Source organism: Dasypus novemcinctus, chromosome 1, assembly GCF_030445035.2.
Source record: "Dasypus novemcinctus isolate mDasNov1 chromosome 1, mDasNov1.1.hap2, whole genome shotgun sequence".
NCBI lineage: Eukaryota > Metazoa > Chordata > Mammalia > Cingulata > Dasypodidae > Dasypus > Dasypus novemcinctus.
The window spans coordinates 156,619,399-156,645,612 of NC_080673.1; the positions used below are offsets into that span (position 1 = coordinate 156,619,399).

At 34.1% G+C, this 26,214-nt stretch overlaps 1 protein-coding gene and 1 pseudogene across 6 annotated transcripts in view; both read left to right on the plus strand.

The window, feature by feature from the left end:
* The window catches only part of FRYL (FRY like transcription coactivator), a 252,518-nt gene that overhangs the window by 143,485 nt on the left and 82,819 nt on the right, over window positions 1-26,214 (plus strand). For 4 of the 6 annotated variants that reach the window (XM_071216578.1, XM_071216579.1, XM_071216583.1 and 1 more), the window contains 12 exons: window positions 249-350; window positions 7,212-7,315; window positions 7,540-7,648; window positions 10,165-10,251; window positions 13,122-13,293; window positions 13,762-13,894; window positions 15,926-16,033; window positions 20,296-20,533; window positions 21,473-21,658; window positions 21,926-22,012; window positions 23,085-23,353; window positions 25,493-25,688. In XM_071216578.1, coding sequence (XP_071072679.1) covers window positions 249-350; window positions 7,212-7,315; window positions 7,540-7,648; window positions 10,165-10,251; window positions 13,122-13,293; window positions 13,762-13,894; window positions 15,926-16,033; window positions 20,296-20,533; window positions 21,473-21,658; window positions 21,926-22,012; window positions 23,085-23,353; window positions 25,493-25,688 — 1,791 coding nt within the window. Of the gene's footprint in view, window positions 1-248; window positions 351-3,411; window positions 3,457-7,211; window positions 7,316-7,539; window positions 7,649-10,164; window positions 10,252-13,121; window positions 13,294-13,761; window positions 13,895-15,925; window positions 16,034-20,295; window positions 20,534-21,472; window positions 21,659-21,925; window positions 22,013-23,084; window positions 23,354-25,492; window positions 25,689-26,214 lie in introns of all 6 variants that reach the window. The other 2 variants (XM_058298947.1, XM_058298937.1) reach the window with 1 other exon arrangement.
* LOC111766882 (U6 spliceosomal RNA) lies at window positions 5,644-5,739 on the plus strand (annotated as a pseudogene).

A 26,214-nucleotide genomic window follows, 5' to 3' on the forward strand; every position in this document is an offset into this window, starting at 1 on the left:
ACCTGTGTTCATACCCACCATACTAGATGAGGAAGTAATTGATCCAGGGAGAAGAAATAACATGTTCTAAATCAAGGAATTGTTCTTACAGAAAATTTGCACTCTGTCACTCTTTGTTAGTGTATTCTATGAGATTGTATTTTTTTTTTTAATTACAATTGGGAAAACTGCATTATTGAAACATAATCTGCAAGTCCATTACTTTTCTGTGATGAACATTAATGCTCTCTTTTCCCTGTCTCCTATAGGCTTTATATCCACTAATTACCTGCCTTTTATGTGTCAGTCAGAAACAGTTTTTTTTAAATAACTGGCATATTTTCCTACAGAACTGTTTGTCACATTTAAAGGTAAGACAGTCTCATATTTGACCAGCAAACACTGACTGTGGTATATCCATTTATGTAGGTTCATGGAACTTTCAGTGCTATTGGTACATTTGGATAGTAATACTTAGCCACAGTCCTTTTCTTGTACATACTACATACCTTCTATAGATAATCATGTATAGACACAAACTTATGATTGGAAATTTAGGTTTTTTTTTTAATGAATGCAAAATTGTGCACTTTATTATTATTGTTTATATTATCTTAGCTCTAAGAATATATATTAAGTAAATTCCTTTAGAATTCCAAAGTATTAATTTACCTTACAAAACCTTCTGGATACTTATTTTGTGTTCTGAGAGAAGTCAGTAATGCCAGGTTGGAGCAATATGAAAAAAAAATCTTTGATAATAAAATATCAGTAAAAGCACATTTAATGTAAGTGTGCCCAGCCAAATCCAAAAATGTGGCACTGAATCCACATAGATATAAAAGTTCCTGAAACAGTTCACATTTGAATCAAGGGCTATTTGGCACATCTATGTTCAGTTTCTCTTAGTATTGAAAGGATCGTCATTTTCCCAGGATGCTCTGCTAGCAGGATCCTCTTTTCTTCTTTAAGAGGAACCCAGTTAATGTCTAACATAGAAGGTGTGACTATTTCCTACCTGCATGCCATTTGAATTCTGTTTTAATATACAAGTAGATGTCTATTTGAATATTTGCTTATAGGTTACAGGCACACTGGGGAACATGATGTTTCATTTCCTGTTTTTCCTCTAAATTTGGGTTCAAACTAAAAACTTTATACAATGAAGATAATGAAAGCAAGGCACAGAGATTAAAGACCTTATCTCTGACCATGCAGCTCACTGGGACATTGTAGAGAAATAGGACTGACTCTTCTTTTACCCACTTAGGGATAATTCACTGGACAGCATTATCCTAACTATCTTTTTCATGCTTGTATGTATCATTTCCAAAAATGCTTTAGTTTGTTGGCAAATTATATGGAAAATATGACAATAAAATTTTTGGCTCTTTTCCTTCTTGATATACATTAATGCTGTTCCCATTTGAATTGGTATACCTTCTTTGCTTTATTTATGAAGAGTCCCAGGACCAAATCAAGCTGATTAAACTCTATGTAATGCAACTAGAAAATAAGTTTTATTTAATCCATAACATTTTAGTTGTTTCTGTCTTTATTTTGATAATTCGAACATAGTTACTTCTAGGGAGATAACTAATTTGTGGGTAGTATGACTTAAAAACTTTCAATAGAATATTTTAGGACATGCATTTAAGTGCTTCTGGAAGGTTGCTTTGTTTCATGACAATTCATACTTCTCTGTTGCTTGTTTGAATTTTTTTATATTTATACTTTTCCACCTAACATATTTGCAATACTTTCGCAGTACCTTAACTTTTTTTTTTTGTCTTAAGGCTTTCATTTAAAATGCTGTGTTTTCTTTTGAACCCTTACCTCCTGTTAAATATTTCTGTCATATTGGCCATTTTCATATATGGCTATGTTAATCTGCCAGTCTAAAGGAGATAAGAGCCACTTAGCATGAATATTTTGAAAATGGTTGTCTTGGCCAATAACCCTTAACATACATTAAGGCTCTATTCAGCAGAAATTTTATGCATTGGCTTCTGTTTGTTAAGTTCTCAATACTGTGGCTGCTTGGCATAGTTGAGGTAAGGATTTGAGTATTCAAGGAAAAACTATGCTGGTTATCAGTTATAGCAGTTAGAATGTATTTGTTTTAAACATAGGAAAAATTGATCCAAGATTAAGGCCTTATCTACATTGATTTTGTTTTGAGATTCATGTAATCTCTTGATTTCAAAAACATGTAAAATAGTTTTCTATTTATTAGGTCCACTACATCTTAAAACTTATTTTTATTAATATTTGCTTCATGCTAGACTCTCTAAATACAGTATCATTTAATTCTCACTATGTTTGAGTTTGAAAGAAAATAAATAAGTGCTTAGGGACTCCCATGCTTAGGGAACCAACAGATGTAGGATTTCATCCAGATTCATCCAATTTCATAACTCTTGATCTTTCTGGTTCACCATTTTACCATTGAATGTACTATGAGGAGTGTTGCTGTACTGAATATTTTAAGAAACCATTTTGGCCATAATTCTGGGATATTAAAAGGCTTTAGGGAAGTGGATATCGCTCAAGCAGTTGAGCACCTGATTCCCTACTGGGAGGTTCCAGGTTCGGTTCCCAGAACCTCCTAAAAACAACAAACAAGCAAGCAAAAAACCAAAACAACAAGCAAACAAACAAAACCAACTCAGGGGAGCTGATGTGGCTCAGTGCTTGAATGCCGGCTTCCCACATATGAGGTCCCAAGTTCAATCTCCAGCCTCAGGACCTTAAAAAAAAAGGCATTATTCTGTATAGTTATAAAAATAACTTTGAATTATTCTTAGGATACCTTTAAGGTATTGCATAGTTGTGTATTTGCTTGTTTTTTAATTATCATAGCAATGGTGACCATGAAAAATGGGTTTTATTCCTGTGTGCCCATAAATAGTTTATGTGAGAGAACTTAACTTTATTTTTACTGGAAATGTTAAATCTTTTCTTTTTGCACCAAAAAATTCAGTACTTTCCTGTCCTAATATCTTTATGTTAGTCGAGGTGCTTATGTAAAAAGTGATTATAAATTTTCTGATCAAAAACTAAAAGGTAGAGTGGAATAATAAGAGTAGATATCACATTAAGTAGCTTGGAAATTGTTTTCTTCAGTGTGTGCGTTTTTTTTAAAAAATTGAAGTTGTTTGAGCCAAATGCAGTTCTTTGAGAGGAAATGCTAAAGTTTTTACAGGTTTCTCGTAGCATGTTATGTCTTAATGAGTATAGTAGATGTATCCAGTAGTGCCAAATTGTGGAATCTTTTTTTTCTTAGTATTTCTGGCCACTATCTTGGAAATTTGAAATTTCTTCTAAATAGAGACCTTGGTGAAGAGCTGTCTTGTTTTGTGCTTATTTTCATCTAACATGCATGTGCTGCATCTCATGTTTATGTTTGCTGTCTCACATTGCTTTATTTAGATGCCATCTAACAACAGTATCAGAAAACAAATAGAAACACTCCAGGTGAGTTGTGTTGATGTTACAACGTGAAATATTGCTTTATTTCCTTTGTGTGGCTTTTTTTTTCCTTTACCCATTGTTGCATTGCCTGTCTAATGTATTCAGACCTGCTTTGAGTATTGTTAAAAACAGTAGTACACACAGGAACAATCTTCAGAGGCTGTAATATTAATGTGGCCCCAGGAAGATGGATTTCAGAGATAAAAGTGATACCAAATGCTGATTTTCACCAAATTCTCAATTTTAAAATGTTCCATTTAATTTATATTACCTAGCTACTGAAAATGAAAAATTTACAAACATTTTTTGGTTAAATGAGGGTAATAGTAGATAAGAATTTAATATGATTTTGGTAAATGAGTGTTTAAAACTTTTATCCTATTGTTTGGGTTTTAAAAAAATATTTTTAGTCCACAGTAGAACTAAAAGAAACACATTAAAATGATTTGTTGCCAAAGACCTATGTGACTTACATATCAGTTTATTTTATATTAATATCATTGAATTTCCAAATTAATATAATTAACTCAGATTATTCAAATTAGACCAAGGTTGAATTTAGGGAATTATATATCTTTATTTAATGTTTAGATAAATTGAGGATGTTTTTATTATTTGTACATATATAACAGCATTGGTGGGGCTGAAAAAATTATTTTTTATCACTTTTCATGTTGTTTTAGCATTGCACAGTATAAAATTAGTCTGCTCTATAAATTTAGCAGTCCATTCTGGAAAGTTTGAAAATCAGATTTTTTCATGCCAGATACCTTATCACTTAAAATAAGATAGTCCAAATAATTTTATATTTAACCATTTATATGAGAATGATTTTTATGTGGAATAGGACTGAAATATTTTAATACATATTTTTTACTAATAGTTGGAAAATATAATAAGAAAGTAAAAGTATTTCTTGGAGTGTACATATAACTAATTGAATTCAGACAATGATATCATTGGATTTAAATGGTAGAAAAAAAAGTTATGCTTTCTTAAAAATATGACCAAAGAAAGCTTGATTGTTACATTAGTAGTCCCTATTTATTCAGGTTGCCTTAGAGATTACTACATACCATACAGTATTCTTTAAAATATATTAGCAAACCCTTTTGACAAATGGCAATTTTTAAGTGTTGACTTTAAAAAAAAATATTTTCGTTCGTGACTAATAGTATCACGGAAGAGATAAGTCTATGATTCATTATAGTGTCTTGTAGCCTACTAATAATAACTCACTATAATTTCACATAAATCTGGTGTTCTTTAAAATCAGAATTTATGTTGACTTCATTCTTAAAGTATTAAAATAACAAATTATTTTTAGCCAAATGTGTTTTAGCTACTTTTTAAAATGGAATCTTTGTGTTTTGTTCAGTTTAACCTTGGAGACACAAGGGGCCTACTTAGGAAGCATATTGAAGTTTGGGGTCCTTGTAGATCTGGGAAGGGGAGGAAGGGTTGATGTTGACACTTAGAGCCTGCTAGGTAGTAGGAGTACTACTACTAGTAGTAGTAGCGAAGTTGGATATTCAGATAATAACAATAGGTGACTTAATGTGGTTCAAGTCATTCCATTTGTAAATCTCTGCTCCTCTAAAACCAGACAGCCTTAACTTTAGATTTATTCAGCAGGCATGTTGAAAAAAGAGCAATAGGAAAAGAAAGTTACAGAGGATACTCATTCAAATTTGCATTAAATTTAAATTAAACAAAATTGTTTAGTAATTTCTATATTAAACCTTCATATAGAAAGATGTACAAAATATACCCCTTACATTTTCTAGTGGTCATGTCTTTTTTAAAACCATCCTCAGTTGTTATCTTTTTGCATTGCTTTTAATTACATGTAATAGATTCCATCATTCTGCATCTTAAGAAAACATTAAAAATTTATATTTTAAAATATCCTTACGTTAGCATCTATATATAAAATAATTGTATTCTAACAACAAATCCCTCAAACCAAAGGAAAAATGTATATATACAGCAACCAATACCATCCTACAACCAATTAACATGTATAAAGAGCCTCTCCAAATACAGATGATATTAGTTACATTTTCAGAATTCACTATAAAATCTCATTATATAACTGACCATTTGAGAACTTTATTTTTTATAACAGAATGAAGAAAAGGTTTGCTGATCAAATTGTGATTTGATTCTCAGTCAAAATTAAAGGTTTTAGTGCTCCCTTATGCAGCATATACACTAAAATCAGAACAATTAGTATGGACCCTACATAAGGATGACATGCAAATTTGTGAAGTGTTCCATATTTTTGTTCCTTTATGGAATGGTGGACATGTTTTGGTAATAGATGCTCATATTGGTAGCGCAGCATTGTGGACATAATTGGCAACACTGAAATGTATCTTTGAATGTGATTAAAAGGGGAAATTTTAGATTGTAATGATGGGAAGTGGACTTGGCCCAATGGATAGGGCGTCCGCCTACCACATGGGAGGTACGCGGTTCAAACCCCGGGCCTCCTTGACCCGTGTGAAGCTGGCCCATGCGCAGTGCTGATGCATGCAAGGGAGTGCCCTGCCACACAGGGCTGTCCCCCACGTAGGGGCGCCCCACGCACAAGGAGTGTGCCCTGTGAGGAGAGCTGCCCAGCGCGAAAGAAAGTGCAGCCTGCCCAAGAATGGCACTGCACACATGGAGAGCTGACACGATGATGCAACAACAACAAAAAGAAACACAGATTCCTGGTGCCAATGATAAGGATAGAAGCAGAAGAACACAGAGTGAATGGACACAGGGAGCAGACAACTGGGGGTGGGGGTAAGGGGAGAGAAATAAATGAAAAATAATAAATCTTAAAAAAATAAAGTAACAGAATGAATTTTTTAAAAAATCCATTAAACTGCACAGCACAAATAGTGCACCCTGAGTTATACCATGGGCTTTAATTAATAGTGCAGTTATATAAGTGGCTAATATCAGTTGTAACAAATGTTCCGCTCCAAAGCAAGGTGTTACTAGTGGGGTGGTATATGGGAATACTATATTTTATGCATCATTTTTCTGTAAGCCCAAAACTTCTCTAATAAGGAAAAAAAAAGAAAAAGCATGATCCAATGACCCACTTAATAAAAAAAGAAAAAAAAATTAAAGGTTTACCACATAATACTTACTGAACATTTAACATATTATGCCAAGTACTGTTCCAAGTGCTTTCCACATGTTAACTTCTTTAATTTATGAAGTAGGTACTTTATTATCTACATTTTAGAGATGTAGAATTTTGATACAGAATGATTTAGCAATGCCCAAGGATGGCCCTTGAATTTGATCTCAGCTAATCCTAATTCCAGAGTCCATGCTCTTATCCCCACTGTCATATCCCCTCTTGTAAGGGTATACAAGCAATAATATTCTGCATTATTTCATAAATGCAAATGAATTACTCTAAAGATGAATAATCCTTCTTTCTTCATCAGTGTCAGTATTGTCATGTGAAACATTTACCATTAAATAAAATAGATGTTGGTTATTTTGGAGTTCTTGGAAACATTAATGCTGATTTTTCAGTATTTTGTTTTGAGAAAAAAAACTTATTTAAGGTTTAGTTTGAGCTATCTATTCTTACCATATAACAAATACATAGGCACATATTTAAGCCTGTTTTAGTTTGAATACGAAACGAGCAAAGGTGTTTAGTTGTTGGCAGAAAATGTATTTGATCTTAAATGATTGTAAATATTTTAATAAATAAGTTATTTTTTTTCTTTTTTGTTTTTAAACAGAATAAAGATCCTAAAATGTCTCGAGTTGCACTGGAATCCTTGTACAGATTATTGTGGGTTTATGTAATTAGAATAAAATGTGAAAGCAACACTGTAACTCAAAGGTGAGTGCTTTTGTTTTGAAGCATATTTACAAAAAATCTTTTTAATTACTGTCCTGCTAATGGAATTTTAGTTAAGGTTATAAATCTCTTGAGAAAGTGTATATTCTCTTTTTGTTAAGGAGAACTAGTTTAGACATACTAAGAAGAATAGGAAGAATTTTTTTTTCCCTAAAATACTGTAAATTTCATTATCTCATTATAACTAAATCTTTTTTCTTCTGTAGTCGTCTTATGAGTATAGTGTCAGCACTTTTTCCAAAAGGTTCACGTAGTGTGGTTCCTCGTGATACACCTCTCAATATATTTGTGAAGATTATTCAGTTCATTGCTCAGGTAAGTGTTTCACCCAATAATACATATATACACGTAAATTATAAAATGGTTCATTGTGATAAGTTGGAGTCTTAAAATTTGTTAACATCTAAGAACTTGGTAACATGTTTCTTGAATAAGGAAAAGTTAAAGTATGCTAGAAAGGTAAAGAATAAAGTATGCTAATGATCTATATATATATTTTTATAAAATGGTATAATTCATTCATCTACACAATTGGAGAAGAAAGGAGACCCTCAGATGGAAGCATTTCTACTTTGGGAAGGGTGAAGAAAGAGTTTCATAATCCTATTGCCAGTCTGTTGACTGGTTACTTCCTCAGTATTTCAAGATTTCTTAGAAAAATTCTTTCCTAATCTATATTAATCTGGGCTTTTAGGCATAGATAATAGAATCCACTATAGCCCGTTTAAACCCAGCTGGATTTAAGGGATATAGATAGCTCACAAACTCTGGAAGGGCTGAAGAAATAGATTCTCATGTAATCTATTAATTGGGCTTTCAAGGAAGCTGCTGCCTTTGCCACAATTAAAAGATGGCAAATAAGGAAGTCACTATAGGTGGCATCACAATCATGCTACTTCTTTTGTGTCTGTCCCCCACCCCCCCACTCCAGACACCAGGAAAACAGATCCCTTCCTCCCTGCCTGCCTTCTCACATACACCAGATCTAAAAGACTCGTGAGCATACCACTTGCCAGGATCTACTCACAGCTGCAACCCTACCATTGTTAGGGAGTCTGGTAAACATAATTTGTAGTTTTCTAGCCTCTAGTCATGGAAGATGCATTAAAAGGGATTAAACTAAGAGTGTTGAATGAGAAATCCAAGGTTTGGTCACAGCCCTGGAGAAGCATTTCTGATTTGAAAACGGAATCAATTTAGGATAATGCTGTTACCCTAAAACTTTTGCCATTAGGTTGCATCTCCTCTCCCTTTTGATTCCTCCCAGGATTGCACCCACTCTTTTGTTTTCTGTTTTCCTAAACTACTACTAATTTGAAACAATTAGAATGAGCAAACTCCTAAGAGTCAGAATCTAGTATATAGGCTACTAAGGTTTAGGGTTGGGATAGGGAGTAGGAAGTTACAGATTAAAGTACAGGGTTCCTATTTGGAATGAATGAAATGTTTGGGTAGTAGATATGGTGATGGTAGCACAACGTTGTGAATGCAGGTAACAGCACTGAAATGTGTACCTGAATGTGATTAAAGGGTATACATTAGATTGTATGGTTATAGAAACAATATTAGAAAAAAAAAATCCATGGAATTAAAACACTATACAAACTGAACTGTAAGTTTTTATGGACTATAGCTAATGGTGCAGTTATGAAAATGCCCTATCAGTTGTAACAAATGTTCCATACCAATTTAAGGTGTTGGTAGTAGGGTGGTATATGGGAATCCCATGTTTTATACATGATTGTTCTGTAAACTCACAACTTTTATAATAAAGAAAAAGAAAGGAACATTCAGAAAACTAAAAAAATCTTATAATTTGAGAGATAGAAATTTTAAATTCATTGAAAGAATTAGATTGGATGATGAGTAGACCAAATCTTCTAGGAAAAAAGAATAATAGGGAAAATAAGGGAGAAAAAAGAAAAAAAATTGGGAGGAAATAAGATAAATAACTTTTTGAAAAATATTTCTGAGAAATAAAGGCAAGAATTTCTAGAAAGGATAACCCCACACTCCCAATACAGCAAATGAAAGAAGTTTCACACCAATGCCTGTCATGAATTTTCAGAACACTGAGAATTAAGATCAGTGTGGTGATAGGAGTGGGGAAGTCAAGTTGAATTGGAAATCAGAATGATTTCTTAAGAGCAAAACTGGAACCTGGTAAACAAGGGAGAACCTCATCTTCAAAGTTTTGAGGGAAAGGGAGTTCATACCTAGCATTCTGTAGCCCGCCAGACTATCAAGTCTGAGAGTTTTATCCTTAGTCATGTAAGCTAGGAAATATTTTACTTTACCTAAACCCTTTCTCATGATGTGATTCTCTAAAATAAGGAAGTATAAACCAAGATAGAGGATGGCATGGGGTCCTGGGAAAAAGAAATCATCCAATACAGGAGAAGTTGAAGACTTTCCCAGATGATGTTGAAAGAAGTCTCAAGACAGTAGCAGGCCTGTAGAGCCGTGAGTCCATATTGGGACAGGAAGAATAGGGCTGAGGGAAAGAAATCTCCAAGAAAAAAGAAAGTTAGTTGACAAGATTAACTGAAATCTGAGAGGCATTTTATAGTTCTGGTGGAGTATTGGACTAAGGCAATTAATAACTCCTAGGTATTTGATAATTAAGTTGCATATTTATATTCATAGTTTTAACCTTAATACATGTTTATTTTCCTTTCTTTCAACTAAATTTAGGAACTTCCTAAGGGCAAGAACCTGTGTTGTTGCCTTTCTCTGTATAATCTTAGCATGATACCTAATATCTAGTTATATATGTGTGTGCACATATGTATGTGTATCAAGTTACAAGGATTTATTGATTTTTTTTCTAGGAACGTTTGGATTTTGCAATGAAAGAAATAATATTTGATCTTCTCAGTGTTGGAAAATCTGCCAAAACTTTCACCATTAATCCAGAGGTAAAAAAAATTATGATGTAGTAATATCGTACACCGTATCTTGATTTTTTTGTGGGGGGTGGGTACTGATTCTGCTATCACAACTCTTGGGTTCAAATCCCAGCGCTGTTTCTAACTACAATTGTGATCAGGCCTAAATTATTTAAACTTTATGTTGTTTGGCTAAAAGTTTTAACGGTAGTGGAAAGCATGGGAGAAAATAATTGAGAGTAAGTTTTCCAGTTTAGTCAGCTCAGCTGACTTAAGAATGCAAGTCGTTTTTACCTCAGATTATTTATATGCGAAGTGTTCCTTAATAATTATCATGTATTCAACTTATATCGATCATGTGAAATGTGCCAGGCACTGTTTTAAGTAGTGGAGATAAAGCAGACAAAATCCTTATTCTCATATGGAATTTACAATTAAAAATAAAATAGTGTCAATAAATGTTCTCTAACCCCCATTATTCACTAGTAAACTCTAATATACTCTTTTGACATTAAATTTTCAGATTTTTGAAAATATTTTACAAACTGCCTATTGGAATCTAGTCACATTTGAGAATGTTAAAAAAAGGCAAAATAGGTGCTGGTTTTTTGTGTTTTTAAAAAAGATTTATTTATTTATTTATTTCTCTCCCCTGCCCTCCCCGACCCCAGTTGTCTGTTCTCTGTGTCTATTTGCTGCATCTTGTTTCTTTGTCCGCTTCTGTTGTTGTCAGTGGCACGGGAATCTGTGTTTCTTTTTGTTGCATCATCTCGTGTGTCAGCTCTCTGTGTATGCGGTGCCATTCCTGGGCAGGCTGCACTTTCTTCCACGCTGGGCGGCTCTCCTTATGGGGCGCACTCCTTGCGCGTGGGGCTCCCCTACGCGGGGGACACCCTGCGTGGCAGGGCACTCCTTGCGCACATCAGTACTGCGCATGGGCCAGCTGCACACGGGTCAAGGAGGCCCGGGGTTTGAACTGCGGACCTCCCATGTGGTAGAAGGACACCCTAACCACTGGGCAAATCCGTTTCCCAGGTGCTGGGTTTTTTTTTTTCACATTTCTTTCAAATTACTTTGCTGGTTCCGCTCATAACTAGACCTAAGATATATTTATATAGTTATCAAATGCATTGGAAAGCTATTAAAGCTTTTCTTTTACAAGATTCTTAAATAGGTTAATACTTATTTCCAGATTTTTTAAGTAGACAGGTATGAGTGTTTTTAGAGATAACATATTTAACATGGTTTTCAGCAACAAAAATCACATAAAAAGAGACATTTTCTTGAACATCAGTTTTCAAAAATAATCTCTATTGCACAAGTTTATTTCTGAAAGTAGATTTTTTCCTGACTGAAATGTTTATATTAGCAGTAGGAAAAGTAGGTCTGTTTTTTTTGTTGTTGTTTTTCATTTAGGCTTACTTTATTAGGATTATCCTCAATCTCCATTTTCTTTTCAGGAATCTTTTCAAGCTTGTGAGAGCTAGTTTAGCTAAAGCCAGGTAAAATTATCCATTAATCCATTTAATCAAATACATGCAAATTATAATGCACTGAAAGAATGAATAAGTGAGAGCACCACTGTCAACCCTACTATACTGCATATGGAAAGATTAGTAAAGCATAAAGTCTTAATTTTTTAGATAACAAAAATATATAAAATTAAAAGTTTCATTTTCTTTCTGTATCCTGTGAACTGTCTTGCATATGCCCGCTGGGATGCACATACCTTTCTTTAAGAGTGAATGTTGGTCTAGGTCAGAGAGCACAGCAGCTTGGACGAGGACAGTAGTGGTGCCCACATGGAGAGATCATTCACTAGAAAAGAAACATTGAAAAGGATCAAGTTTGGGGGAGAAGATCATGCATTTAGTTTGAACATGTCTTATTTGAGGCATCTTTTTGACATCCAAGTATAGATATCAAGTGAGTTTGAGGGTCTGAGTTCAGGTGAGAGGTCAAGCTTAGTGATCTGGTATGAATGGTAACTGAAGCTATATAAGTATATGAAGTTGCAGAGGGAGAGAATATATTATGATATGAGAAGGTAGTTAAGGATCTAGTCTTTAAGCAGTCTAACATTTCATTTCTAGGTAAAGAAGGCTAAATATGAAAGGGTGGCAGAAATGGCACAGCCGGCAGTGACATAGAAATATCAAGTAAGGGAGTGTTTCAAGAGATGAGGGATACTTGACAGTGTCCTATGCTCCAGAAAGGTCAGACAGGATACTGAGAAAGTGTCCACTGTATTGAACAATATGGTCAGTGATGAGTGGGAGTTGCTTTCAGGGAAATATTAGGGAGAGGGTTTATTCCATTAAGATAATTGAAGAAGAGAAGTGGAATGAATTTAATTAATAGTGTATTGTTGAAGATACAAGAAAGGGAAGGGATAACTCGTAGTGGAATGTAGCTGAAAAGCAAGAGCAGATAGGATTCTAACACCTAGAAAAACCATTATGCCCCCCAAATATAACAAGAGCAAAGGAAAAGAAAAAGAGGTGCAGGTATGGGTAGATTGGTGTGTTTTGTAATGAGAGATTGAGGAAAGTTTATTTTCTTTTTCTTTCTGTGAAGTGGGAGACAATTCATTTGCTTCGGTTGGGGTTGGGAGTAGGGAAGCAGAAGGAGTATAGTAGGGCTGAGGAAGGAAGGAAGAGGTTTGAAATAAGCTTTGTAGAGAAAAGGAGAGTCAGTTGACCTGAGAAGTGAATGGGTGGTGTATGTGGGAATTTGGTATTAAAACAAACTCTAATGCCTGCACTAATTTAAAAAGTTGGACAGAAAGATTAGTTTTCCCTCTGTCTTCCTTAGTGTTATTTGATGAGATGTTTTCTGTATGAAACAAAGACAATTTATGACACTCTGATTTCTTCATTTCAAAACTTTTCTCTCTGAAGAGAATGAACATAGGCCTCAGAGTCTTCCTTGTAATAGCAGACAGCTTGCAGCAGAAAGATGGTGAGCCGCCCATGCCAACAACAGGAGTTATTCTTCCCTCAGGAAACACACTTCGCGTGAAGAAAATTTTTCTCAATAAGACCTTGACAGATGAAGAAGCAAAAGTCATAGGTTAGTGTTAATTGGAATAATAAATTGCTTTGTAATACATTTTAATATTGTTTTGTAAAAAGTTTATGATCATATCTATAATGTATGTATTTGCTAATATAATATGGTTATTTCAGCATATTTAGTGATACAAAACGAATACATTTTAAAATGATATCTGTTAAGTCTTCCTATTGGGCATCTTCTGGTTAAATCTTTATTTCCTCAATTGAAACGATTCACTGCATTTTGTTTCTCTTTCAAACTAATTTTTGTCACCTGCATACATTTTTCTTAATTTCTCCAGTATACTGAAGCTGATCATCAGGGAGAAGAATATATCATCACAGCTGAAATTCCTTATTTCCTGGAAACAAAATCTAATGTCATTTAAAGATTGATAGCTTTTATTAGAGAAAGTGACTGGAAGTGTCTTCATTTAATCCCTGAAAATTTATACTGATGAGTTTTTGTCCCCCCCCCCCCCAGGAATGTCAGTTTATTATCCTCAAGTGAGAAAAGCATTAGATAGCATTCTCAGACATTTGGACAAAGAAGTTGGGAGACCAATGTGTATGACCAGTGTGCAGATGTCTAATAAGGAACCCGAAGATATGATTACGTATGTAATAAATTATTTTGTCTTTATTACTATTTTTGTTTTAATACAAGAATATAGATAATTGATACTTGTTTACCTGTTTCCTTACTGTAACTACTTTCTCTTTGGAGTTCTCTCATAATACCATCTGCTGTTGTTTTTAATACAGTAATTCTTTCTACATACTTTTATTCTTCATAAAGGACTAGCAAGCTAGAATAGAGCATAAAAGTCATTCTGGTTAAATCCGAGTTACCCCAGGTGTATGTGTGGACATATTGGTTTAGTATGTTAATTACTTTTATTCCCAGAGCCCTGATAAACAAACCTGATAAAAGCAAACCTGGAAACATGAACTTGGATATTTTTGTCTCCTAGGAACTAGGGATAAGAAGGAAGATATAGAAACAGTACCTCATCCCACCTTACCCTACCCTTAGCCCTATCACTGTTTGCCAGGCTTTTCATCCCAGCCTCTTTTTCCTTATCATGGGAGACTTTCTCGTCAGGAGGGTGTATTTTATGGCAACCTTCTTTTATTTGCTAGGAAGTAACTTTGTGTTGTGTAAGGGAGAACATTGTTTTAGATACTGCCATCTGCATTATAGGTCTTGAAGTACCAAGTTGGATATTTGATTTTACATTTATTTAATATCCAGTTATTACATACTAGTATATGCCAAAATCTCTGAGAATTTCTTCAATGTGAAGTTCTGCTGCCTGGATTACTTCATCTGGGACTTCTTCATCCTGTTCCTCACAGCCACTTTCCTCATTTGTGTTCCTCTGGCTACATATCTACAGTCTCAAATGGGGGTAACGTCAGCATTCCCAAGTCAGCACTTTCTTCTGTAACCTCATTTATGTTTGACTCAAATTTCATTTCCAGTGATACCCCCTTTTCATTTCTTTGATGTACTTTCATCTTTGTTGATACCTGTAGGTATCTATTTTTGTAAAATGGTGCACAGATTTATTACTAAGAGACAATGAGACACCAAAAATACAGACTTTGTTGTCTGTGCGTGAACTGACTGACAGATGCCCAGTGACCAGTCACTGGCAGACTTTGAAAAAAGTATTAAGGTGGTTGATCATGATGTGCAGCTTTTGTTTATGTGCTGATTTGAGAACTGAGAGATAACAGCAATTACTTATAACTAATATGTAGTAACAAATTTGAACCCCACTGAGGGGGCCTGATGTTATTTAACTAAATTGTGATAACTGAAATCTGTGCCTATTGGTACTGTGCAAAATGAGAACTGACAACATATAAAATCTGTAAAAGTTGGTAGCCCAGTCCATCTGTACTGTATAGGCTACAGACCCCAAACACTAAAAATATCCAAATTCTTTTCTACATAAAGATTCTTTTATTGAGCCAACTGGAATAGTGTTTTGGAAAAAAGAAAGTAATTAAAAGCTGCACCTTGAAATAAAACCAACATAAAAACCATTTTTTAAAAGTGGATAAGCATTCAAAATAAATAAATAGAATCATTGAACAACTGGAAGAAATTATAGTGGAATTAAATTGGCATATTACATGAAAATTTTAAATGGATATGTGTGTGCTTATGTGGGTGTGTATCCTGAATTTAAAAAAAGACAATAACAAACACTACCAACAGTGATGTATGAGTGTTTTCTAAGACCATTGGTAGTATAGGATATTAAGTGAAAATTTTTTTCTTGTTAATTTTGTAGGACCAAAATAATAACCAATATTTGGTTATTTAATAACATTATTTTTATATACTACTTATTAGATTATTTTATTATAAATGTTTAAATAATTTAAATCATTATTCAATATTAATAATATGTAATAACAGCTATGCTACTTTTTATAATTATTGAAAATCTTTTAATTTGCTAGCTTTATTTTTCCCTTAAGTGATTTCTGTATCCATTTGTCTGTTTTTATGTAATTTTCTAGTGTATTTGTATGAGCTGTTTTTATATTAAATATCTTAAACTTTTTTTGTGTGGGGTGAGTCATATTTTCTGTAATTATTTTTCCAACTATTGTTATGTTATATTTTTCAGGGGGGAAAGGAAACCCAAAATTGATTTGTTTAGAACTTGTATTGCTGCTATTCCAAGGCTGATTCCTGATGGTATGAGCAGAACTGACCTCATTGAATTGTTAGCAAGGTAAATGAGAATTACTGTTTCCTATGCAGAGCTTTATCTTTCTGTTCCCTTAAATTTCTAGCATACCACTGTTACTGCTATTACTAAAAAAAAGTAGTAATAAAGTTTAAAAGAAAAATTCTTTATTTGATTTACTTTCTAAACTCCCATTTTGTCTTCTGTTTTTTCTTAAACATGTTCTCCCCGCTCTATTTGAACTTCTGAAGCTCTTCTGGATTCCTCTACAAATCCCATTTTTCCAGTTCCTTTAACATATACTGAGATCTCTGTCAAACCTTACTATGTGGTAGTTCTTTTTTTTTTTCAAAGATTTATTTTATTTATTTCTCCCCCCTCCCTCCATTGTCTGCTCTCTGTGTCTATTTGCTGTGTGTTCTTCTGTGTCTGCTTGTATTCTCACTAGGCACCTCTGGGAACCGATCCTGGGACCTTCCAGAGTGGGAGAGGTGTTCATTCTCACATGCCACCTCAGCTCCCTGGCCTGCTGCGTCTATTATTGTCTCTCCTCTTTGTCTCTTTTTGGTGCGTCATCTTGCGGTGTCAGCTCTCCACCTAGGCCAGCACTCCTGCGCAGGGCAGCGTTCTGCACGGGCCAGCACTCCGCATGGGCCAGCTCACCACATGGGCCATCTTGTCTTCACCAGGAGGCCCTGGGTATCAAACCCTGGACCTCCTGTATGGTAGATGGGAGCCCAGTTGCTTGAGCCACATCTGCTTCCTGGTGATAGTTCTTAAATGAGATAAATCTTAAATCAGATTACTTGGGATTTGTATAACATGTTATTCCTTCATGTATGAGCATTACAGTGTATGATGATGCCCAGTTAGCCAATTAATTATTGTGTTTCCTCCTTCAGTCATTTCTTTAGCATCTAGGATGGTGAACAGTTCTCATTGTTTCTTTTTCTTCTGTTGCAGAGCCTGTAGAGTTCAGGTTTTTGTCTATTTCCTCTATTACGTATGCCATAGTTCTTTAAAATGAGGAATAACATTACAACCAAACGAAAACACTAGCTTCCAAAACTAATTCTAAGTGGAAGTGATGGCCCATTGAAAAACTGCTTGTTGATATAGTTAGGGATTTCCTAAATCAGGGATTACACACTTTTTTCTGTGAAGGACCAGATGGTAAATGTTTGGGGCTTTGCCGCCTTAGGTCTCCGTGGCAACTAATTGTCTCTGCCATTGTAGTACAAAACAGGCATAGACAATAGGTAAAAGAATGGGCATAACTGTGTTACAGTACAATTACTAAAAACAGGTACCCAGCTAGGCCTATCCCTTGGACCATACTTTGCCAACTCTTAACCCTAGATGGAAACACCAAGAACAATGACCGTAATAAAAGAGTGATACTTGACTGTATTGAAAGATTGTTTATTAGTTTATTGGGGCACTTATCAATAAGACTTACATTATATTCATAATAACTAAACAGTTAATAGACTACTCCTTTCTTTTCCCTTCTTGGAAACACCTAGCTTTTCACACGCCCATTCACCATCTTAATTCTCAACTCTTGCAGATTGCAAGGAGAGATAATATTGTATTTGTCTCCTTTTAGGAGTAGGAGAGAAAGGAGTTTACTTTGAAACTTTGCACCTTGAGATAACTTCAATCCCTTCCCACTCTACTCTGTCTCTTAAATTTTGCTGAGAATTAGATATCAGAGTTTTAAAGATTCATGTCAGCATTAGCTAGGAAAAGGAGGTTTGGAGTTCTTTATAACTTTATTCCTCAAGAAAGCAGTAAACAAATACTATTAAAATCCACTCGTACTCCTCCCACCTCTTTGTAGATGTTGGAGAGAGAACTCAGGTAATCTCCCCTATCCCATCCCCTATGCCCTACCAAAATGAAACTGCATTTGCAGTGGGCAGTGGTGGGGAGCCTAGTGAAGGAGCAATATCACTGAACAGTGAGCGACAGTTTTGCTTTGCTATTTATGCTACTTGTTTCCCCTATTGTATTCATTTACTAATTAATTTTTACTTCAGCAGAAAGGAGTATCCTAAGGTCTGTTCTGTTTTGTCCCCTACTCCTGTAATTTGGAATTGTGATGTCTAAATCTTGTTTACTTAAAAACAAAGTAAACAAACAGAAAAGCAAAGATGCATTGTAAATTTGTTGACCTCTATACTGTCTTTAAAGGAAATTCATTAATTTCCTTGCCTTTAATTAGCCTGGCTACATTGTCATTCTCTTTACACATGAGTAGTTACATCATGACATGTATGCCCTGAGTCACACAGACAGGTGTAAGATGGATATTTGCATATTCATGGGTATAAGAGATTTTGAAATAACCTTTAAAGTCAGCATCATGGAGGACGATCACTCTTCTCTCCTAGACTGTCTCCCTTGTTGCTACTATCAGAGCCAGAATACTGGGCTAGAGATTTATAATCTAACCTTGTTTGAAATTTCTGATGTGTCATTGTAACTGCTGCTGCTTTGTGGCTTACTCCCACATCCATCTAACTGTAATAAATTTTGTTTAGTTTCTTTTTTTTTTTTTTTTAAGATTTATTTTTATTTATTTCTCTCCCCTCCCCAGCCCAGTTGTCTGTTCTCTGTGTCCATTTGCTGTGTGTTCTTCTGTGTCCACTTTTATTCTTGCCAGCGGCACTGGGAATCTGTATCTCTTTTTGTTGCATCATCTTGCTGCGTCTACTCTCCGTGTGTGCAGTGCCACTTCTGGGCAGGTTGAGTTTTCTTTCGCGCTGGGCGGCTCTCCTTGCGGGGTGCACTCCTTATGTGTGGTTCTCCTCTACATGGGGGACACCCCTGCATGGCAGGGCACTCCTTGAGCGCATCAGCTCTGTGCATGGGCCAGCTCCACACGGGTCAAGGCGACCCTGGGTTTGAACCATGGACCTCCCATGTGGTAGGCAGACGCTCTAACCATTGAGCCAAGTCCGTATCCCTGTTTAGTTTCATTGTCAGTGGAAGGTTGGTTTAGTGAAGACCAGATCTGAGTTCAGCAGGGTATGAGCTTCTTTCTCCTAAACCATACCAATTTTCTGTGGCAATGTCAATAACTCCATCTTCTAGTATCCCAAATATGTATAGTAATTGTTACATCATTTTACTCTTACCTACTTACCTTATTCATTTAGCCTATTTTTAACTCTCATGCATTTGTCCTTACAAATAATCCTCTTCAAAACAACCATAGGACTGTACAACACCAACTGTGAACCCTAATGTAAAGTATGGCCTGTAGTTAATAGTAATATATAGTAATATATCAGTTGTAATTAAAGGGACCTACATATAAAGCAAAATGTTAAACAATAGGGGCAGGTATATGGGAACTCTGTATTTTTTGCATGATCTTTCTGTAAACCTACAATATTTCTAATTTTTTAAAAACCCATAAAAGTGATAAAATATTAACAAACCAATGATCCGCTTTAGCTCCAAAGCAGAAACTCTTCTTAATCTAATGTTACATATTGGCAGTTTAACTACTGTAGCCATATTTTATGGCTTTCTTGTTTATCATTCCTTCTTTATGTTCTGTTTAAAATCCTATAACCAAAATTATTTTCATGTCCCATCTTGTCTTGGTGTCTTTAAAAGGTAATTGAATATGCCTCACCTCTATTTTATTAAACTTAAGCACCATTTAGGGCTTTTCTGTATTGGGTCAATGTTATTTATTTTGCACTTTTTTTCTAGGCATGCCCCATTTATGATTTTAGTCTCCTATATTAACTCTTATTCTCACCTTCAAGATTATTTCTATTAAATTGATTCCATTTTGATTTGTTATTATCTGCCATCTTATATATAACTCTTACTCCAGCAGCATAAAAGAAAGGATTGAGAGAAGTCATGTCCTTTCCATCTGTTCCAGTCATAATAGAGGACTAAATAAATATGATAAAATATGATTAGGTATATTTTTTATTGATTATAAGTTACCAACATATGGCATTTCAAGGATTAAAGAATTTTTAAATGGAATTCTTTATGTCATCTATGTCCTTTTTTAAAGTACAGCACTTGAATTATGGTCAAACTTGTTATACTAAAGTATAGTGAAATACCAACTAATAGATACATGTGAAAATTTAAATAAATGAATATAGGGTAGCAAAAAAGATAAATATAGCATAAAGAAAGTGAACTTTGGTTCATGTTTCTTACAAAATAATTGAGAGGACACATGTTTAAGTTTTTTAGTTTTAAGTTTTAGATGATAGAACTATTTTCAAAGTTTTGAGCTTTGCTTAATGGAATTTTGTTCTTGGTAGGCTCACAATTCATATGGATGAAGAACTGCGTGCTCTGGCTTTCAATACTCTGCAGGCACTAATGCTTGATTTTCCAGATTGGCGGGAAGATGTTCTTTCAGGATTTGTTTATTTTATTGTTCGTGAAGTGACTGATGTCCATCCCACACTTCTTGATAATGCTGTAAAGATGTTGGTACAATTAATAAATCAGTGGAAACAAGCAGCCCAAATGCATAACAAAAACCAAGACTCACAGGTACCAAATATTTTTGTATCAGCCTCATATATAGTTAGTGGTAAATGACCCATATTTGTATTATATGCATTTACTTTCTGAGACTAAACATTTTATTAGTTTCATTCACTTTTAATATGTTCACAATTCCTTAAACTGAACTTTTCTATAGTTCATATATTATATATTTAGTATTTGTGTGTGATAACCTTTCTAACCCTCTAACTTTGGTAACAGTATTTAATGAATACAGAAAGTAGAGGTAATTCTAGTTCACATTTAGGCCATTTCCAATATATTTAAAACTGAGACTTATATAATAAAAAATTTGGTAGTCTTCCATTTGGATTATTTGAGGGTTTTATCCATGGCATCGATTCTTGTTTCCCTTATGTGATATGAGTGCTTAATAATAATATGTGGTTAACTTGTTGGTTTATGATCATCTTATATGTAAATCCTAGAATTTTGGAGATTTTGGAGCTGGATCATCTAAGCCAGTCCAGCCCCTCAGCCTTCTGTGTATATACAAATCACTAAGGACCTGAGATTCTCTGTTTCTAAGGAAACTCCCAGCTGATGCCGTGCTGCTGGTCCACACTTGAGAATGCAGGATCCAGTCCAATCCCCAAATTTCCTGCCTAGAGACCTCAGCCTACACACTATTGTCAGTTCCGAGCTTACAAAGTAGCCAGAGAGTGGCCGAGTTAACACAGAATTCATGTTCTATATTACTGCCAATTAAATGCTTTTTTCATTGTGCCCACAATTATGTTCCTGTAAGTTAAATACTATTTAAATTGCTCGAGCTGAGGCAGATCTGTAGCTATAAATTCTGTGATTTGTTTTACTCTTTGTTGTTTTACCAGAATGTCTATACGTACATACATACCTGCATACATAAGTATATATATATATATTTTTTTATTTTTTGTTTCTAACTTCTATTTATTTTTCAAGCATGGTATAGCTAATGGAGCTTCTCATCCCCATCCTCTGGAAAAGAGCCTGTATTCCAGTGTATTCCATGTGGTCGAAGGGTTCGCGCTTGTCATTCTCTGTAGCAGTCGACCTGCCACTAGGAGATTAGCCATCAGTGTCCTTAGAGAAATACGGGCTTTATTTGCAATTTTGGAAATACCTAAGGTAAGATTTAGGTATTTCATTTAGTTAGCTAATAAAAGTACTTTAAAAACTGTGTCCATCATATCTCATTTCTCTAACTACCATGTAGCAGTAACTCACTATGTAACAATAACCTCTTTGACTGGATCTAAAAATTATAACCAGCTTGTCCTCAAATCCGTTTGTAACAAATAGTGCTAAAAGGAATTTCCAATATGTACTTAGGTTTGGCTAATTTTCTTAAACATTCCTGAAATTGTTTTTAGAAATATAGTATCTTTTTTATAGGGTGATGATGAATTAGCCATAGATGTGATGGACAGGCTGAGCCCATCCATTCTTGAGAGCTTCATACATCTCACTGGGGCTGATCAGGTAACTGTAATGATTTCATTAGTTTATGCTGCAGTTAGCACTCTAACCCCAAAGAAATAAAAATATTTTTTCTCTGTGAAATTCCAATCTAAGACTACTTCTTAAATCTAATGTTACTTTTTATTATTATTTGTTATTTATTATGGCATATAATACTGCTGACATAGAGATACTGATTAGAGTAGAGATACTCTGATAAGAGTAACTATCAAAATTTACAACTTGAATTTTTTTTTTCTTGTTTGGAGTACATGGACAAGTGGTTTATATGCTTTCTGTATAACACTTGGCTTTTAAAACTCATGAAATACATTTAACCAATGGAGGCAGTGAAAGACCTCTATAAACCAAAGAGATGATTAAAAATCTCTACAATTTAAAGAATTATGTTTTAGATTATTAACCATATAATATGTCAGCAAAAAGAGTACGGGGTGACTCACATGTAGTAGTGTCTAAAATAGCGCTAGAGGGTGTTCTGTAAATATTTCTTTAATAATTCCATGAATTGAACCTCTGTTCAGTTTAAGATTTTGTTTTTATTGTTTGTTTAATGTATATAATTTGGTCTGAAGGTAAATACATTTTCAGTGTAAGACCTCAGAATATTATTGAGCAAATATTTTGATAAATTATGTACCCTCTGAAGAGCAGCTGGTTTTCCAGTCTGTTCCATTCATGCATATCCAGCACATATGCATGCAAATTACTTTGGTTCATATTTTAGTTCTTTTGCAGCTTCATGTGCCCCTGAAAGATGCATATTTATATATGAATTACTTAAGTGTAGTGATTCTTAACTTTTTTTGTTTATAGATCTTTTTCAGATTAATGGAAAGCTATTAAATCCCTCTTCAGAAAAGTGCATATGTTCATATGTGCAAGAAGAACTTACATGCAATTTCAGGGATTCACTGCTCCCCAAAACTTTCCCTGGACCTCATATTACCCTGTTCGAGAACCTCTGTTCTAGAAATTACCAATAGACAACTTACAGTGTGAAATTATGCTTATGGCAAAGCTTTGAAAGTTTTGAAATGTGTGATAGTTTTTTTTCTTTTTCTTTACACAGACTACTTTGCTATATTGTCCTAGCTCAATAGATTTACAAACGCTAGCCGAATGGAACTCTTCTCCTATTAGCCACCAGTTTGACGTGATTAGTCCATCACACATATGGATATTTGCACATGTGACCCAAGGCCAAGACCCATGGATTATAAGTCTGTCCAGTTTTTTAAAGCAAGAAAACCTTCCAAAACACTGCTCTACAGCTGTGAGCTATGCTTGGATGTTTGCATACACGAGACTACAATTGTTATCTCCACAGGTTGATATAAAGTAAGTTATTTTCCTACTGTAAAAATGTGTAGACTGCCAGCTCTCATGATGTGTTTGAAAAGTTGTACAAATTAGGAAATCCCATGGATAATATGCCATAACCCTATTGATGTATTAAGGAAGGAGAAGAAAGTTGAATAGGATATAGTCTCATAACTTTGTCGCCCTTTCTGTGTAGTTCAGTTTTACCAAATTGTAATTGTTAGTTTATGTGTTAACACAGTGTTGGTACTTAATAGTGTCCCGTGAATTTGTACTGAATGAAAGGGTTAATAAGGAAAGGATCCAAAGATGAGCATGGATATGGATGTTTATCTATACAAGTCTGTAGATAGAGGTCATAGTAAACTGTAGTTAATTTCTTCTTGCTTTTAAGTATATGAGAATTTTTTAAACTGAATTTAGATCCATGATTTCCTCTTATCCAGTATGCCATTGATCAGATTCCATGGAATGAGTCCTCCCATCATATACCTTGCCCACATAAGCCCAACATTTGTGAACCTGATGCCATAGGCTAGCTATAAAGGCACTCCATACCTAGTTCAAGGCTATACTTTTCTCCTTACTGTCTATCACTGCCACCCATATATTCTATGTTGGAACCAAAATATATTTTACACACAGGGGTTCTTAACAAGGAAGGGGTCTGTGAGCGTGAATTTAAATTAAAAAAAAACAACAAACATCATTCTTGTGGAGATGTGTTACTGCAGGTGTGATATATTTATTAAATAATACACAGTATAATGTGGACTTAGTAAGGGGCCTGAGGTTTTCACCTGACTGACAAAGGGGTCCATGGAACAAAAAAGGTTAAGAACCTCTGTTCTCTAGGTTCAATAAGTGTGGACTACAGTTTCTGTTCTCTGATTCTTTGTACATATGAACCTAGAATGCGTTTCATTTTCTCCATCTCACATGTCCATATCTAACACATTTCAAATTACATCTTATTTTTAAACCCTTCCCTTACACCTCCAACCCTGAGTAATTATTCTTCTCTTGCATTTAAATAGATACACATACAAATATATTCGAATAGATATATATTTGGTATTTCTATATATGAGTAATTATTCTTCTCTTGCATTTAAATAGATACACATACAAATATATTCAAATAGATATATATTTGGTATTTCTATATATATGTGCTAGCTATATATTTATATCTATATAGTACTAATTTGTCTTCAGTTCCCAAAAGTTTTTCACATATAGACATTGTTGCTGAGTGAATGAAGTGGTATGTTTGCAGAATTTATCTTAATATATTATAGTCCTATGGAAGGCAGGCAATATATATCAGTATTTTTTCTCCTTTTGTTTTGCTCTCAGTCTTTACTCCCAGCAGAATTTTTGATGCTTGCAAAGATTTTTGGAATTTTCTAAAATACTTGATAAGTGTAATTTTTCAAGACAGAAATTTGACAGAAGCCTTAAAAATGTACATATTCTTTTGACTCTGTAAATCCATTTTTCAAAAAGTTTCCAAGGAAATAATTAGGCATATATTATAATTAAGTATATATTCAGATATGTAGTTTTGTTTATAATAGGGAAAATTTCTATGAGCTAAAATCCAACAAAGAAAGTTTAGCTATATAAAATATGATAATCTATATAATGGTATAATAAAGATACCAAAAATGATGTCATGAAAGCATATTATATAAAGAGATGTTAAAAGTAAATGTTAAGTATAAAAAGTGGTACAAAAAATATTATTTGTTTCTTTTTATGCATTTATACTATTCATGAATATGAATAAAAGATGTGTAGAAAAATATCCATTGCTTATTTCGGTCTGGGATTAGAGGTGATTTTCTTTTTCTTTTCATATTTTTCCTATATTATAAGCATGTATAATAAAATTAAAATATGTAGCCTGATAAAATACTAACTTTTGTCACATTCTAATAATAGATTGGTAAAACAATCGTATGTGTTTTAATTTACAATCTAGTATTTTATTCATTTATATCTTATTCCACAAAGATTTAGTACTTGTAATAAAAAATTTGTGCTAACCATATTCCTTAAATTGATAGAAATATATCATCAGTTTGAAAAAGACTTTACAAAAAATGTTGCATTATTTATACCTTCCTGTTTTTTGTCTTTCTTTTTTCTTAGTAGCCCCATCAATGCTAAGAAGATAAACACTACCACAAGCAGTGATTCATACATTGGCCTGTGGAGAAACTATCTGATTCTTTGCTGCAGTGCAGCTACATCAACATCATCTTCAACATCTACAGGCTCTGTGAGGTGTTCTCCTCCTGAGACGCTGGCGTCTACTCCTGATAGTGGCTATAGCATCGATTCCAAAGTAAGTTTTCTGGATCTATTTTTGAATCTGAGTGATACCATAAAAGCAATGTTTTAAAATTTCTTTTCCAATACAATAAAGTAAGTAGGATGAGAAGTGTAGTAAGTATACTAATAATGAAAATAGTTTAAGAAATCCCATTATTATATATTTTTTTGGATTAATTTGAATCATACACACACACACACACACACATAAGTTTCTTTTGGCAGAAAGAAGCATGCTCATTGAATTCATCATAGCAAATATTTTTAAAAGTAATTTTTGTCCCTATTTTTTCCTTACTCTATTTCTTATAGTTCTTACACTTATCAAAAGGGAATCATTTAAAAAATTTCTTTCGCCTTATCTGTCTATAATTTTCCTAAGTCATATAGTGATAACAAATAATATTTGATAAGAATAGTTATGATCTGACACAAAATACTATGGGATGGTTCAAGAAAATGCAGAAAACTTAAGACCTGAGTGTCTTTGACACTGGTGACTCCCCACCCCCTACCGAAAAAGCCTTTAAAATTGTTCA